We start from the raw sequence: 17,464 nt of genomic DNA, 5'->3' as shown, positions 1-17,464 counted from the left end.
AGGACTTAGCCCAGAAGGAACAAGAGCTGCTGAAAGAGCGGGGGAGGGAAAACGTTTGGGTTCCTCTAAAGAATAGGGAGGCACGGGGCAGGGTAGGGCTGCAAAGGGAGTGACTGTACGGCTCAGATTATTGGCGCGTTGCCCCGATATCGATCCCCAGCGCCCAGAGACTTGGATGAGGTTAATTAGAATACTGACTGGGTCCGCCCAGAAGCCTTCGCCTTGCCCTCTGACCCTGGGGCGAAGCCCGAGAAGGCTCCCGGGTCGAAGGCCAGAGCAGACTTGGGCCGTCGTCACTTCGCCGCCCGAGTCCCTGGGGCCGCCCCAGGGGCAGGGCCAGGCCCGGGCTGCCCGCCCAGCCTGGCCCGCCGCGCCTCCTCAGCCGTAGAAGCCGCCGGCAACCCTGAGGCTGCGGGGACAGGTGACCGACCGGCAGCGCCTTCGGCCTTGCACTCCCCTCTCTCGAGTCTCCGTCCAGAGGGTTGAGCTGAGCGTCCAAGGGCAATCGGCACGCGATTTCGACCTCCCCACCTTCTAAGAGAGGGTTAGTTGGGGTCTTGCGTTCGCCCCCAACATTGGTACGCCCCAGTGCGTTCCCGGAGTTTGCCTGTCCCGTCCTATGTCCCCAAGCTGCTCTGGGACCTGGATGAAGGCCAGGGCCTGAATATTCTTCTTTTCCTCATTTATTAGCCGCCCCCCGCCCCCCGCCCTTTCTGGATGCAGGTGGGCCTTGCCCCCTTTTCTCCCGCAGGTCCTAGACAGTCGAAGAGTGCCTTGAGGAGAGGGGCTGTGCCTCGGAACTTCTCTCGGCGCCCAGAGAACTGCTGTATACGCAGCAGGCGCTCCCTAATGCTATCAGTGGCAGTAAAAGAGCCCACAGCTCTTATTTTTTAGAGTCTTCAGCTTCTACCCCATTCCTCCTCCTTCACTGCTGTCCATGAAATGGTGCACTCTTCCTTTAAGACTAAAATGGTGGCTTGCTACGATCAGGACTCCACTTCCGGTGGGGAGGGGGGCGGGACCCCAGCCCGCTCACGCCGGAAGTGGTTTGCGTTTTCAAGATGGCGACTCCCTATGTAACTGATGAGACCGGCGGTGAGTGCGGGAGATGTGGAGCCGCTTCTCCCCGGGCTCTCGGGGTAGGGGTTCGGACTTGGAAAGGGGTCTGTGCCCCGCCCATCCCGGGGCCCCTCCTTTGCCCCGCCCTCCGGACCGCCTTCCCCATTCATTCTCTCCTACGGGGTGTCACCTGCGCCCCCTTCTGGTCTCGTGTTTGGGGGGTCTCCGCTTCCGGTCACCCAAACCGTGGGGTCCTTCAATGCTGGACCTTGCTCCAGGACCCTCACGGGCTCTTAGCTTTCGTCCAGAAGTTGGAGCTGCCATATCTCTTTTGGGTTTTTCAGGCTTGGGGGCTCCTACACAGTTCCCTCCAATTCCTGCTCTCCCCCTCTTCCCCTCCCCCTCCCCCATCTCTCAGTGTGCCTGCTTTCTGCCCTACCCTAGCCCCGTTTAAATTCTTTTTCTTGAAGCTATATTTGTTGGAGACCTCCTTATTGCTACATAGTTCTTTTTTCCACTCTCCCTTATTTTCATTGTTGGGTCACTGAGGTACAGAGGTGTGAAGGGAAGAGGGACCTAATACAACTTTCAGCTAGAGTTTTCTCTTTGATGGCACCACCCTTCTGTACCTTCTCTGGCGATGGTGATGGGAGTTGAGGGATCTAAGGTGGTAGAAGGTGAACAAGAAGGTGTCTAGTGGCCTCTCAAGCCGTGTGACAAGTTTACAGAACCCACTGTGCCTTCTGATCAGAGAAGATTTTCCAACCTGGCTGACTGAGACGCTGAAATATCTGTTGTGTATGTGAGGTTTATGTGTTGAAAACTGAAAATGAAGATTTTCATTTTGGCTATAGCCCATCCTAATTTCCCCACCTTCAGAAAAATGTGCATATCTACCCAGTGACAGTCAAATAAGATAGTATATGTGAAAGCAATTTATAAAACGCTGTGCAAGGCAAAGTATTACTGTTTTTTGTAGCCCTCATTGTGTATGTGTATTCTGTAGAAGTGACAGCGTGTGTGTGCTTTGGTACATGGGGTCTGTTTTAAAATGTACCTTTTATGCCTCTTGCTTTGCTTGTTTTCCATGTTACTTACATCTCAACCCACCTCTCCTATGGTATCTAATGACAACCCAAGTCTCTGCTACTTCTCTGCAACCTCACCTTTCAAAGTGGTACAACCTCTTCTCTTGCTCTCTACATAGTAGGTACTTCTTTAGTTTGCTTCTTTTAATGTGTGCTTTGGATACTCATTGTCCAGTACACTTCTCTTTATTCTTAATCGTTTTCTTTAAACTGATTTAACGGACATCCAGATATCACATCTCACCCTACCCTCCCACCAAGAGGTATCTTCTGTTCTCTGTGACTGTGTGGAAGAGAAGGAATCACACTGCTTTTTTGCTTTCTCTTACTACTTCCAGATCATTGATCTACCACTGTCACTGTAAGTCTCATGGAAGGTACTGCCATGCAATTATAGCATTTTCTCTAAAACCTGCCCATTCACTGCCCACAAGGACCCTGATGTAGCATATCTTTTTCTTTTTTCTTTTCTTTTATTCTGTTTCTCAGTGTCTCCACTCATTCTCAGTGTCTTCAGCATCTTTGGAATACTCTTATTGTATAGTTCCTCAGCATGAGACCATTAACTTTCCTTTGAATTTTCAAACCAGTCACACATTAGAATCACTACAATCTGGACCTACTACATATCCTACCACATAGGACATCACCTATGACACTGCTTCCCCCTTCAGGTGTTCCCCATCACTTATTTTAGCTTCCTTACCCAGTCACCTTTTTTACTTCCACATGCCCATAGAATCAGCTTTTTGCCCTCCTTAGGTTCTCTGGTCCTTGACCTTTCCCATTTCATTGAGTCTACCAGTATCTTCATGACTACTTTTTTGTTTGTTTTTTTTTGCGGTTCGCGGGCCTCTCACTGTTGTGGTCTCTCCCGTTGCGGAGCACAGGCTTCGGACGCGCAGGCTCAGCAGCCATGGCTCACGGGCCCAGCCGCTCCGCGGCATGTGGGATCTTCCCGGACCGGGGCACGAACCCGTGTCCCCTGCATAGGCAGGCGGACTCTCAACCACTGCGCCACCAGGGAAGCCCTTCATGACTACTTTTGATGCTACCCTGCTAGACCTCTGTGAACAGTCACTATCCTCATTGCTTTCCTCATTCATTTTGATCTTCAATACTAAGCAAGCACTTCTGTTATCTTGAATCATACCCATCAACTGTTTTCTTGGCTTCAGCTTCTAGGCCACAGCACATGGCTAGAGAAAAGGCACAGACAGTAGCACATTCAGTATAATATAACTTAATGTTAACTTCTGCCAAGATCACAGCTTTTCTCCAATTCTTCTTTGTTGGTTTGCTTACATTCTACCATGGCTATTTCCCCTACCTTTCTCAACTCTCGGTGACTTTCCCTTTTAATTCCCCTTCTTGTGGCAGATGGCCTCATTTTCTGTTTCATTGAGAAATCAAGGTCTGTTATTTCTGTTTCTTTCCTCTTCATAGCCTGATTTCTTGAATATCAGGTCCACACATACTATTTCCATTTCCTCACTGCTTACTTGTTCCTTAACTTTTTTTTTCTGGCCTTGCGGCTTTCAGGATCTTAGTTCCCTGACCAGGGATTGAACCTGGGCCACAGCAGTGAAAGCACCGAATCCTAAGGACTGGACTGCCGGGAATTCCCTGTTCCTTAACTCTTCAAAATGGTTTCTTTCTAGCACTAGCCTCTCTCCTGAGTTGTCAGTTCTAATTGTTTGGTGAGTAGCTTTCATTCTTGGATATACTGTCACACCTTAAATCCAGTCTGACCATAATCGATATCAGTTTTTCCTTCCTTATTTCTGTTAAAGGCACCATTGTTCTAGCCAACCCAAGATCAGCTTATTGCATCATTTCTCTCTTTCTTTATTTTAAATAGACTTTACTTTTTAGAACAGTTTTAGATTTATAGAAAAATTGAGAAAATGATACAGTTCCCATATACCTTAAACTCAGTTTCCCCTGTTATTAACATCTTACATTAGTATGGTATCGTTATTGCAATTAATGAACCGATATTCATACATTGTTATTAACTAAGGTCCATACATTATTCAGATTTCCTTAGTTTTTACCTAATTTTTTTTCTGTTCCAGGATCCCATATTACGTTTAGTTCTCATGTCTCCTTAAACTCCTATTGGCTGTGACAGTTTCTCAGACTTTCCTTGTTTTGGATGACTTTAACAGTTTTGAGGAGTATTGGTCAGTTATTTTTGTAGGATGCCCCTCTATTGGAATTTGATGTTTGTCTCATGATTAGACTGAGGTTATGTGTTTTTTAGGGGAGGACCATAGAAGTAAAGTGAGGTTTTCATCATAGTACATATACTATGTATTGAGGATACATAGTATCACAAAGATTTTTTTACTCCTGATATTTACCACGATCTCCTGACTGAGGTAGTGTTTATAAAGTTTCTCCACTGTAAAGTTACTTTTTTCCCCTTCTCCTTTCCATTTTGTACTCTTAAGAAAGTCACTATTCACAGCCCACACTTAAAGAGTGGGGAGTTATGCTACCTTCCTTAAGGATGGAGTATTTATACACATCATTTGAAATTCTTTTGCACAGATTTGTCTCTTCTCTGCCATTTATTTATTTATTTATTATTCTTTTCTGCCATTTATTTATTCAGTCAGTTATGTGTATCAATATGAACTTCGGGTTATTTATTGTATTGCTCAAATGTTTCAGCTTTGAACATTGGGAGCTCTTTTAGTTGGCCCTGTGTCCCTTTGACATATCCCCATCAGTGTAGGTTTTTTTTGTTTGTTTGTTTTGTTTTGTTAGCTCTTTCTTACTTTCTGGCACTAGAAGCTGCTCCAGGCTCATCTTGCATATTTCCTGGCCCAGTCCTAGAATCAGCTATTTCTCTAAGGAGCCCTTGTTCCTTTTACTTAAGAATGGTGTGGGAAACCAAGATCAGAGCACTAGGTGTTTTTGTTGTTATTAACAAAATGAACTGGGGTGTTGTTTTTGCATTGTCTTTTACTCCCTCTTCTACCCCCCCACCCTCCAGTTGTCAAAGTATCATTTTCTGTTTCTGCTGTTACCCTTATCCCATCTTCAATGCTTGTTAGCTACATGGCCTGGGAATTTTAAGCCTAGGGAATCCAAGTTTTAGTTTTCTCATCAATGAAATTGGAATAATAACTCCTACAACATAGGATTATTGTGAGAATTAAAATTTAAATGAAATAATGTACATGTCTAGCACATAGAAAGTACCCAAGAAATAGTTCTGTAATTATTACTGTTATAAAGATTATGGATTAGAATAGATTACATGTGTAAAGTATCAAGCAGAGTACTTGAGTCAGTCTAAGTGCCTGATAAAATTCTAGTTTCCTTTATCCTGCAAATATTGCTGTGACCTCCTAAACAGTTGTCCTACCTCTGTCTCTCTCTGTTTCAGTTCATTTGACACACTGTTACCAGATTACTGCTCCTTAAGTACAAATTTAATTATTTAATTTTTGTTCAATATAATTTGTCCACTGTTCAATTTGGCATATACCCTTCTGATCTCTATTTTTCTGTGCATTTTTAAAACATTTTTTAATCAGACGGTATTTACATTTTTATGTGTTGCCTTTTCATTTAACCTCACGACATAAGTATTCTTCTTTGCTATTAAAAACTCTTTGAAAACATCTTTTAAAATACTGGCAGAGTGTTTTATTATTTGGGCATACACCCTCTCTTACCTTTCTTCTGTTATTGGACTTCTAGATTGTTTCCAGAATTTTTGTTATAAGAACTCTATGAATATTTTTGTGCATAAATTTTTGTCTGCATTTAGGGTTATTTTCTCTTTTTTTAAAATTAATTAATTTATTTTTGGCTGCATTGGGTCTTCGTTGCTGTGCGCGGGCTTTCCCTAGTTGCAGCGAGTGGGGGCTACTCTTTGTTGTGGTGCGCGAGCCTCTCACTGTAGTGGCTTCTGTTGTTGCGGAGCACAGGCTCCGGGAATGCGGGCTTCAGTAGTTGCGGCACATGGGCTCAGTAGTTGTGGCTCGCAGGCTTTAGAGCGCAGGCTCAGTAGTTGTGGCTCACGGGCTTAGTTGCTCCGCGGCATGTGGGATCTTCCCAGACCAGCGCTCGAACCCGTGTCCCCTGCATTGTCAGGCGGACTCTCAACTGCTGCGCCACCAGGGAAGCCCTAGGGTTATTTTGTTAGGACAGATTTCTCAAAAGTCGAATTACTGGATTGGAGGATACAAACTTTTATTTATTTTTATGTAATTATAAAATTAATTTATATTGATTGTAGAAAACTTGGAAAATATTTTCATAACTAGTATAAAATATAAGTCCCATGCATATTTGGTAATTGCAGAGCCCAAAGATAACTACAATTACATTTCCTTTTAGTTTTTCTTTCTCTGCATATATATAGCATATCTATTTAACATAATTTGGATCATACCGAATGGCTGTACTTCCCCAAGTATGATTCTCAGAACACTTAGTAGTCCTGTGAGATGTGCTGTAAAATAAAAAACTAAAATAAAAATAAGCTTCCTGTGGTCAAATAAATTTGGGAAACACTGTAAACCACATTTCCATTGGAATATTCACATGAACGAGAACATAACTCATTTAAGTCTTGCTGATAAGAACAAAAAATTTTTTTCCTATGTTTAACCCAGAATTTCTCAAACTTATTTAACAATTTTTGGGGGGTAACCTTACAGAAGTAGTGTTACAATATCTTACAGAAGTAGTGTTTTATTACATAACAATATTTAGGAAATGCTGCTGTATGTTAGGACTACCTTATACTCTCTCTCTTAGTTAGCCAGATTGCTTTCTTTCTTTCTTTTTTTTTTGCGGTACACGGGCCTGTCCCTGTTGTGGCCTCTCCCATTGCGGAGCACTGGCTTCGGACGCCCAGGCTCAGCGGCCATGGCTCACGGGCCCAGCCGCTCTGCGGCATGTGGGATCTTCCCGGACCGGGGCACGAACCCGTGTCCCCTGCATCGGCAGGCAGACTCTCAACCACTGTGCCACCAGGGAAGCCCCCACATTGCTTTCTGAAGGGTTTTACCATTGACAGTATATGAATATACTGGTTTCATCACTTCTTGGACTGCACTGGTATTCTGATCTTTAAAAATTCTACTGCTTTGATAGGTAAAAATGATATTTTATTGTTTTAATTTGTATTTCCTTTGATTACTAGTGAGGTTGAACTTTCTGGTATTCTTCACTTATAACACAATACACAATAGTAGTGTAAAAAGCACAGCCTTTGGAACCCACAGCCTGGATTCGAATTCTACTGCAGTTTACTGACAGTGTAACTTTGGGCAAATTATTAAATTTCTCATCATCTGTGAAACGAATAATCCTTCATGGAGTTGTGAAAATGAAGTAATGTATATAAACAGGGACTTCCCTGGCAGTCCAGTGGTTAAGACTTCGTCTTCCAATGCAGGGGATGCGGGTTCAATCCCTGGTCAGGGAGCTAAGATCCTACATGCCTCGCAGCCAAAAGACCAAAACATAAGACAGAAGCAATATTGTAACAAATTCAATAAAGACTTTAAAAATGGTCCATGTCAAAAAAATCTTAAAAAAGAAAAATTATATATATATATATATATATATATATATATATATATATACAAAAAAAAAACACTGAGTACTATCCTTGTCATGAAGCAAGCACTCAATAAAGGGTAGCTGCTGTTATCTTTTTGGAATTGACTCTCAAATTTACATATGGACCATTCACTTTTACATTTAAGATACTCCTCTCTAATATGAGCACAAACCACTTTTCAATACAGTATCATCACATACTATATCTCTGCCTAAACCCTTTAGTGAAACTGGGCAGTATAGTATAAAACAGGTTGAATAGGAATGTTCTGGTATGTAAGCTTTGGCGTCAGGACTGAGTTCAGACTGCAGCTACATGCTGCCTTTGTGATCCTGGACATATCTTCAACCTCTTGAAGGCTATTTCCTCAGCTGTAGATCATAATAATCTACCTATTGTCTAGATTCAGTCAGGTAGTGTATGTAAAGTTCCTGGTGTAAAGTACCCACTCATTAATAAACATTCTTTCCTAATTGTTCTTAACATACTGTGAGTTTTACACTGCCATCATTTTGCTTGTTGTTATTCTTAGAATGCCCTTTCCCTTCCTTTCTCTGCCTGCAAAAATATCAGCCACTGATTTACTGTTGTTATTACTACTGCTTCCTACTCTTTGAGGCCAAGTCCCTGAGATTTTCCTAATTTCCTGTCACCTTCCCCCATCAAATGGGGTGTGGTTATTTATTCTCTTGAAATCTCCTATTAGTTATGTGTCAGTGTCTCTTAGGGATACCTAAGACATTTATACTTTTGTCTTATTCTTTGTTTGCCTAACTCGCCCACCTTTTTCCTTACTTAAACTGTAAATTTCTTGAAAGTAGGGGCCATTTTACTGATCTTGATAATCCCTGTAGCACTTCATATAGTATTTTTCTCATAGGAGGCTTTCAATAAACATTCATTGCACTTAATTATAGTCTGGCTTCTGACCACTCTACTTGTCTGAGGCTGTATTCTTGAACATAATTAGGGATTTCCAAATTTCCAAAATCAATAACCTTTTCCTACTCAGTTCTGCTTTTCCTTAATCTCTCTGTAATATTTAATACTGTTAATCACCTGCCGTTACTTCAAACTCTTTTTGTCTCCATGGAGTAGTACTGTCCTGGTCCTTTTTTTCTAAGGATTATTTCCTAGTGTTGCTGACACCTTTTCTTCTTTGAGGAAAATAATCATGACTGTTTTTCCAGGGTCATTCCTCCAGATTGGATCTTCTTTTTAATATTTTCTCTATGTTAGAAACCATGTCTGGATGACTAATAAAAAAAAAAAAGAAAAAAAAGAAACCACATCTAAGTCTTATAATTGTTGGCCCTCAGGTCATCCTCAGGCTCGGATCTGTGACCCAGATCTCCTTTCTTAACTTTGAAACAGGCCCCAGGGATTCAGCACACCTTTAAGAGTCACTTCCACCTAACCCCTTGGAGTTCTTTCAAGCCTTGCTGTGTTGTCTCTTCACTGTCTTCCTGCCACCCCTGAAAACAAAGCCCTTTTCAGCTTAAGGAAATAGATTGAGGATTACAAAATAGCAGATGTGGGGAAATAACAAAGCTTACAAAGTTCTTATAGTAGCAGTCTCTAACCTCTAGTTTCTGGTTCTCTCAAAGATGCTGCTGAAAATCATGGTATTCTGCCCATGGTTTTTATTTCTAGGGTTAGGAATCAGCAAACCTCTCCCTTTTTTTTGACTGTACCCTTGGATACCATCAAGGCCAGAGACTGAAACCAGATAACATAAAATAGGTATTCCTTTGTGATAATGGGCTATTTGTATCTCTGAGGGCTTCCAGTTAGGATGGCCATTCAAGAAGCTTCTGCCCTATCTTTTCTCACACTCCATCTTTTTCTTTTTTTTTTTTTGCTGTGTTTTATTTATTTAATTTTTTTATTGGAGTGTAGTTGCTTTACACTGCTGTGTCAGTTTCTGCTGTACAGCTAAGTTAATCAGCCATATGTATACATATATCCCCTCTTTTTTGGATTTCCTTCCCATTTAGGTCACCACAGAGCACCGAGTAGAGTTCCCTGTGCTATACAGTAGGTTCTCATTAGTCATCTATTTTATACATAGTATTGTATATATGTCAATCCCAATCTCCCAGTTCATCCCACCCACCCTGCCCTTTCTCCCTTGTTTTCCATACATTTGTTCTCTCCGTCTCTGTCTCTATTTCTGCTTTACAGATAAGATCATCTATACCGTTTTTCTAGATTCCACATATATGCGTTAATATATGGTACTTGTTTTTCTCTTTGTGACTTACTTCACTCTGTATGAGAGGATCTAGGTCCATCCACGCCTTTGCCATCTTTACTAGTCTTAAGGCTTCAACTATAATCTCTGCAGTGTACTTAAATGTATGTTTCTAGCATTGTCCCTTTCTCCTTAATTCCATGTAAAAACACTGCCTGTCTAGAATTGAATTAGTTACTTTCACAAAGTTGTCTTCTCCTATGGACTTTTTTTTTTTTTTAATAAATTTATTTTTGGCTGCGTTGGGTCTTCCTTGCTGCGCATGGGCTTTCTGTAGTTGCGGCGAGCAGGGGTTACTCTTCGTTGTGGTCCGTAGGCTTCTCATTGCAGTGGCTTCTCTTGTTACAGAGCACAGGCTCTAGGCACAGAGGCTTCAGTAGTTGTTTCACGTGGGCCTCAGTAGTTGTGGCTCGCAGGCTCCATATTTGTGGCTCGCAGGCTCTAGAGCGCAGGCTCAGTAGTTGTGGCGCACGGGCTTAGTTGCTCTGCGGCATGTGGGATCTTCCTGGACCAGGGCTCGAACCCATGTCCCCTGCATTGGCAGGCAGATTCTTAACCACTGCGCCACCAAGGAAGCCCTGCCTTTCTTTCTTTCTTTCTTTTTTTTTTTTTTGGTCTACCTTTCTTTTTAATTAGAATGCATGCTCCAAGAAGGCAAGACCCTTGCTTGCTTTATTCATTCATTGTTGTATCCCTAGCTCCTGTTACATTGCCCGCCACAGCAGCAAGTACTCAATAAACATTTAAAATCCATGTGTGAATAATGTTATTACTATATGCACTACATGCCCACAGGGATGTTGTGAAAAATAAGAGAAAACGTGAAAAGCACCAGATTAAATCCACTGTAGCACAATGATTTCCTCTCTCTCATTCAAATCTTGGCAGTCTTCAGATCCTGACTACTTATTCTTCATAATGAATTTCTCTTTCATTTTCTTTTCAACACTTATAGAGACCATTTAAATCAAGTCTTCTCACATTGCAGCTATTGCTTTCATTTTTTTCTACCTTTAGTTTATGTTACACATTTTTCAGGTTAATCTTCTTAAAGCAATGCTTTGTGCAGATCATATGCACTCTCTTAATGGCCTTCAGTGTTCTGCCACCTTCTGAAGCTTGAGTCCAAACTCAAGAGGAGATTGGATACCTTTCATATTCTGACTAATTTACCTCTAGTCTCTTTTTCCATTACATATGCTTTTTGCCAAAATATACTGGATTCTTGCTATTCCCTAATATGATGCTTAACTTTATTTATTCATTAATTTGAATTAATTACAGTCTTTCATGGACCAGGCCCTTTCCTTCAAAGATCAAAGGCAAAGTTTCTGCTCTTAAGCAGGCAAACAATTATTTTAAACATTAGATCATGATAAAAGGCCACACCAGGTGCCGTGGGTGCACAAAGGGCAACTTCTAAACTGGTTTGGGTTGGTGAGGTCGTGAAGGACTTCACTGAGGAGTTTATACTTGAACTGGACCTTTAAAGATCAATAGGCGTTAACTAAGATAAGAATCAAGGAAAGTCTATTCCAAGCCAAAGGAAGATTGTTTTAAAAGCAAAAAGGCGTAGAGAATAAAGACACAGTCAGGTGAGATTTGTGACTATTTCAGTGGCTGGAGCAGAGAGTGTGAATGACTGGGTGTGAAGAGGCTGGAGACTAGCAAGAGCTGGGTCAAGAAGGCCTTTGTGTGTGGTTCCATCTTCCATGTAAATACCCTAAGGGCAACAGGAATCCAGGAAGAATTTTAAGTAGGGGAATGACTAGTCTGATTTGTCCCTTTGTTTATGTTGTCCTATAAGCCTGAAATACTTCCCTTTCTCGTCTTTGCTCATAACCACACCCCCACGTCCACCTGTCTAAATCCTGCTCATCTTCCAAAGATCACAAAGATGCTTTGTCCTCCATAAAATTTTTACTTTACCTGGTCAAAAGTAATTTCACTCTCCTTTGTGTCTCCAAAGCCGCTTGGATTTGAAACCCAAAATCAGATTTTTAAAAACCTACAATATAGCAACAACATTAATTGGAATTTTTAAAAGGAAAAGTTATTTATAAGCCAATCACCAACATAACTTTTCGTATTGCACCTTTTCTAAACTTATGAATATGCATAACATTTAATAATAAATCATAGCGTATATAACTTTATGTTTTGTTTTTGTTTTTTTTGCTGTACGCGGGCCTCTCACCGTTGTGGCCCCTCCCTTTGCGGAGCACAGGCTCCGGACGCGCAGGCCCAGCGGCCATGGCTCACGGGCCCAGCCGCTCCGCGGCAATGTGGGATCCTCCCGGACCGGGCACGAATCCGTGTCCCCCGCATCGGCAGGCGGACTCTCAACCACTGCACCACCAGGGAAGACCTAACTTTATGTTTTGTATTCCGTTATATCATATTAATGATTTAAATTTTTTGGTCATTTTTAATGGCTATATTATAAACCATTCCTGTATAACTGGATGTGAAGTTTGTTTTTAATTTTTAGCTATTTATAAATAATGCCATAGTTTTCACATGATTACTGTCCCTTTCTTCTTTTTTCTGTTTTCGTTTTTTCCTGTTGGAATTATTTCCTTATGCTAAATTTTCAAGATTGGCATTGCTAAAACGAAGTGTGTTGAAGTGCCTTTGGCTTTAACCTCTTTACGCTTCCCCCAGTCAGTGAATTACCAAGTGAGGTTGATCCTTTGGTAACGTGGCTGGCATCATTCTCTTCCTTTCCATTCTCAGTTAGTTCTGTCTCTCATGCCAGGATTATTGCAGTCGTTTTTTTGAAAGATGATTATTTTTTTAATTATTTCTTTTTGGCTGCATTGGGTCTTTGTTGCTGTGCGCGGGCTTTCTCTAGTTGCGGTGAGCGGGAGCTACTCTTCATTGCAGTGCACGGGCTTCGCATTGCAGTGGCTTCTCGTTGCAGAGCACGGGCCCTAGGTGGACGGGCTTCAGTAGTTGTGGTGCACGGGCTTAGTTGCTCCACGGCATGTGGGATCTTCCTGGACCAGGGCTCAAACCCGTGTCCCCTGCATTGGCAGGTGGATTTTTAACCACTGGGCCACCAGGGAAGTCCCTGTTTTTTCATTCTTGAATTTTTACTCTTGTCTCTAAACTGTTGCAGCTCAGCAAACAATATTCTCAGTGGCCCTCTTTTATTCACCAGATAAATTCCAAATTCCTTGACCTTGTTTTTAAGGCTTTCTGAAGTCTGGCCCCATTTTTAATTTTCAACCTAGCTTCATGTTATTCCCCATCATGAACTGTCTGGTTCTCCTGGGCTCCTCTGTTTTCTGTTCTTTACATACTCAGGCCATCCCCACATCCAAGCCTTTCTTGGCGCATGTTTGTTCTTTCTCCCATCCCCTCTACCTGTCAGATCTTACCCATTTTCTTTAACATTTTTTGTTTTAGTTTTAATTTATTAATGATATTTGCCTTTTGAACAAAAACCCAATTCATGTAACAATGTATAATCCCCCTGGGAGGCTCTGGACTGGACTTTTTATTTTGTTAACCTTTTTTATTTTCTTCTTTTTCCTTTTTTTTTTTAACAAGTTATACTAAAAAAAGTTATACTAAAAAAAAAAGAAAAACAAGACTAACACAAGATATAAATATATATGTGTGTTTTTTTTAGGAATATGTTATTAAAGCTTAATGGTTTCTACCACCTCTTCTTCCAGGTTATCCCTCTTAAGGTAACCAGCATTAAAGTCTTGGTATCTTGGTATGTGTCCTTCCACACCTTTCTCTTTGCCCCTATACACAAACTGTCTGGACCTCTAAGTGCTGCTCCTTGCCCCAAAAAGAGTGGGAGCACCCTCTACACCAGCAGTTCTCAAAATGTTGTCCAGGACCCTTGGGGATTCCCTAAGACCCTATCAGGAGGTCTGCAAGCATAACTATTTTGATAATATACTGAGATGTTATTTGCCCTTTTACTGGGTTGACATTTGCACTGAGGGTACAAAAGCAATGGTGGGTAAAACTGCTGGCCTCTTAGCATTAATCAAGGTGGTGGCACCAAACCGTACTGGTCATTGTGTTCTTCACTGCCACATGCTTGCAGTAAATAATGCCAGTTTCACTTAAGAGTATCCTTGATGATGCAATAAAAATTATTAATTTTATTAAACCCTGGCTCTTTAATACACATCTTTTTATCTATTTTTCCAGGTTTATTGAGATATGACTGACATTTAACATTGTGTACAATGTTATAGGTGTACAAGGTGATGATTTGATACACATATATATTGCGAAAGGTTTACCACAATAAGGTTAGTTAACACATCCTTTACCTCACATAATTACCTTTTCATTGATTTATGGTGAGAACACTGAAACTCTACTCTCATAGCAACTTTCAAGTATACAGTTCAGTTTTGCTGACGATAGTCACCATGCTGTACCTTATACCCCCAGAACTTACTCATAACTGAAAATTAAACATCTTTTTAGAGCTCTCTGTGAATTAAATGGGAAGTAAGCATGAAACACTGCTGCACACTGAAGTGGTGTCTCAAGGAAAAGCACTGGCGCAGTTGTTGGAGTTGTAAGCTAAACAAGCTTCCTTTTCATGGAACTCTATTTTTCCTTGAAGGACCCACTGACAAACTATAGTAATTCAGACCTGAGTACCTGATAGGCATTTTCCTGAAAAATGAAAGAAGTGAGCCTGTCATTTCAAGGAAAACAACTCTCAGTGTTTGTTGCCAGGGATAAGATTCAAGCCTTCAAGTGGAAATTAGAATTTTGGAAAACTTGTAACTGCCACTGGAAGCGTGACAGCTTTTCAGTAAAGGGTTTTCTGATGAGATTAACGGATGTGATTTTTTTAAAAAAGATTGCACAGTGAAATGCATAATATTACAAAATAAGAGCATATGGGGGATTCTGAAAAAAGTTTAAGGATCTTTACGCATTATTCTGCAACTTGCTTTTTCACTTAGTATATCATGAATACCATTCAAGGTCAGTACATCTGTATCTAACATTCTTTTTCATAACGGCACGGTGTTCCATCATGTGGATGACCCACGTCTATTTAGTCACTCATCTATTGATGGTCATTCAAGTTGCTTTCAGCTTTTTGCCAATTTAAATAATGCAACAACATTATTATAATGCAAACATCTTTACATATAGCCTGTGTACTGGTGCTTTTATATCTACAGTATGGATTCCTGAAAGTTAACCTATTTTTCACCATCCACCTTAATAAAACTTCCCCTTTTCTACATCCCTGGTCATTTCTCCTTCCTATGATTCTTGTTTTTGCCCTTTTTAGCCTCTTATTCATGTACTGTCCTTTGATGTCCTCATGCTGTTTTGTTTTTTTTAAACTTCCTCTATGCCTGCCCTGTCTTGCCAACTAGATTATAAAAGTAGAAACTCCCTGAGGGCAGGGATGGTGTATTATACAGTTTATAGGCACTCAGTAAATAATGAGAGTGGGATTGAAGGTTGATATGAGAAAAGAATGCCTTAATGGATGCATTTAGTGGAAGGTGCTGGGGGATGCTGTGTGCATTCATGCATTCTTTCACCTTGGGGGCTCTTTGAAAATTAGAAAGAGTAACTCTCTAATTTAATTCCCTTATTTCAGGCAAGTACATCGCTTCAACGCAGCGACCTGACGGGACCTGGCGAAAGCAGCGGAGGGTGAAAGAAGGCTATGTGCCCCAGGAGGAGGTCCCAGTGTGCGTGGTTAGGCGTGAGGAGGGAGTATTTAATGGGGTCCCTACAGCAAGAAAGAACATGTGTGCCTATGAGATCAGGGAAGAATTTCCTGATCCCAGGATCCTAGGAAAGGGAAGGAGGGGGCTGGGATTCAGGGATGAGTGAGGGATGAGTAACCAAGTGACTGACAAGTCCTGTTGCTATGGCCTCTGTTCAGCAGAACCTGTAAATAGCATTCAGAGATCCAGAGCTTTAGGACCTAGGGATCCTACAACCTGCAGAGCAGAGGAAAGTTGGGGAGGGGCCAGAGGCAGAGGAAGGAAGCAGGAAAGTGAAAAGGGTGAAATAAATGACAAGGTTGGGAAAAGGGCTCGAAAAGTCAGTGATTCTTTGACACTGTTCCCCGCAGGTATGAGAACAAGTATGTGAAGTTTTTCAAGAGTAAACCAGAACTGCCTCCCGGCCTGAGCCCGGAGGCCACTGCTCCGGTCACCCCATCCAGGCCGGAAGGTGGTGAACCAGGCCTCTCCAAGACAGCCAAACGCAACCTGAAGCGGAAGGAGAAGAGGCGGCAGCAGCAAGAGAAAGGGGAGGCGGAGGCCTTGAGCCGGACTCTCGAGAAGGTGTCCCTGGGAGAGACAGCCCAGGTCCCCAGTGCCCCACAGGCCTCCCGGGCAGCGCCTGCAGCTGCCTCCGACCAGCCTGACTCAGCTGCCACCGCTGAGAAGGCCAAGAAGATAAAGAACCTAAAGAAGAAGCTTCGGCAGGTGGAAGAGCTGCAGCAGCGGATCCAGGCTGGGGAAATCAGCCAGCCCAGCAAAGAGCAGCTGGAGAAGCTAGCGAGGAGGAGGGCGTTGGAGGAGGAGCTAGAGGACTTGGAGCTGGGCCTGTGAGGCCTTTGGGGAATAGAGGATGGACAGCAGAACAAACCATGGGGCTCTCTGGGGTCCTGGGGAATGTGGGCAGCAGCAGTCAGAAGGGGTACCCCTGTACTGGCTCACTTTCACCTCTCATGGCCCAATTCCGTCCTCCAGAGCCTAGCCTCTCCCTCATTCCTTCCCTTTTTTTCCCAACTCCTATTTTTTTGGACTTTTCTCCCCATTCCCAGTGTTCAAAATCTCAGTGACTATCCCAGGTACCTTTGCTGCTGATTTGGGTGTCTTGTTTAAAAAAAAATTGGGTGGGTGGGAGTCTCTTGGAGAACTGAGGTTGAGGGTAGGGGGAGTACGCCCAAGTCTTGGAGTCTTGGTTCCTGTTCACAGTGTTTATGGGTTATTTCCCCCTCCATCCCTAACCTCTTTTTTTTTTTTTTTTTAAAGAACAGAATAAACTCAAGTAGACAACATGTTTTGCCTCTCTTCTTTTCAGCTTCTAGTAGGTGTTTTATCCCCTTCAGTTTGGCACAGGAAGATAAGTATTGAGAGTAATATTCTTTTTGATTTTTAAAAATAATGTGTATCACCAAATTAGCAACACTGACTTCTGTACACGTTTGCTCAGACTTCAGTGAATAGAAATTATTGATATAATAAAACGAAACTTAGAACAAATTTAATCTGATATTAATTTACACGTATCATCATTATTGTGCTGCATAGCAGTGGGGCCCTAGTATCTCCCTTACTGTTTACTTCTGAAGGTCATTGACCTAATTTTTTTTTTTTTTTTTTTTGGCCGCATCGCAGGGCTTGCAGGATCTTAGTTCTCCCACCAGGGATTGAACCGGGCCACTGCAGTGAAAGGGCCGAGTCCTAACCACTGGACCACCAGAGAATTCCTGGGACAGCT

The 17,464-nt window shown here is 42.1% G+C and overlaps 1 protein-coding gene across 1 annotated transcript; it reads left to right on the top strand.

Annotated features, from left to right (window-relative positions):
- The first annotated feature begins 782 nt into the window (after window positions 1-782).
- PYM1 (PYM homolog 1, exon junction complex associated factor) lies at window positions 783-17,021 on the top strand. The gene is made up of 3 exons (XM_029204517.1): window positions 783-1,095; window positions 15,603-15,696; window positions 16,086-17,021. Exons 1-3 carry the CDS (start codon window positions 1,062-1,064, stop codon window positions 16,567-16,569), a joined length of 612 nt encoding a protein of 203 aa, XP_029060350.1. The 5' UTR covers window positions 783-1,061; the 3' UTR covers window positions 16,570-17,021.
- Window positions 17,022-17,464: the final 443 nt, after the last annotated feature.

The sequence above is a fragment of the Monodon monoceros genome, unplaced genomic scaffold (genome assembly GCF_005190385.1).
Source record: "Monodon monoceros isolate NGI ecotype Baffin Bay Population unplaced genomic scaffold, NGI_Narwhal_1 Super_Scaffold_6, whole genome shotgun sequence".
In the NCBI taxonomy this organism is placed as follows: domain Eukaryota; kingdom Metazoa; phylum Chordata; class Mammalia; order Artiodactyla; family Monodontidae; genus Monodon; species Monodon monoceros.
This window is presented reverse-complemented; position numbering and strand designations above follow the sequence as displayed.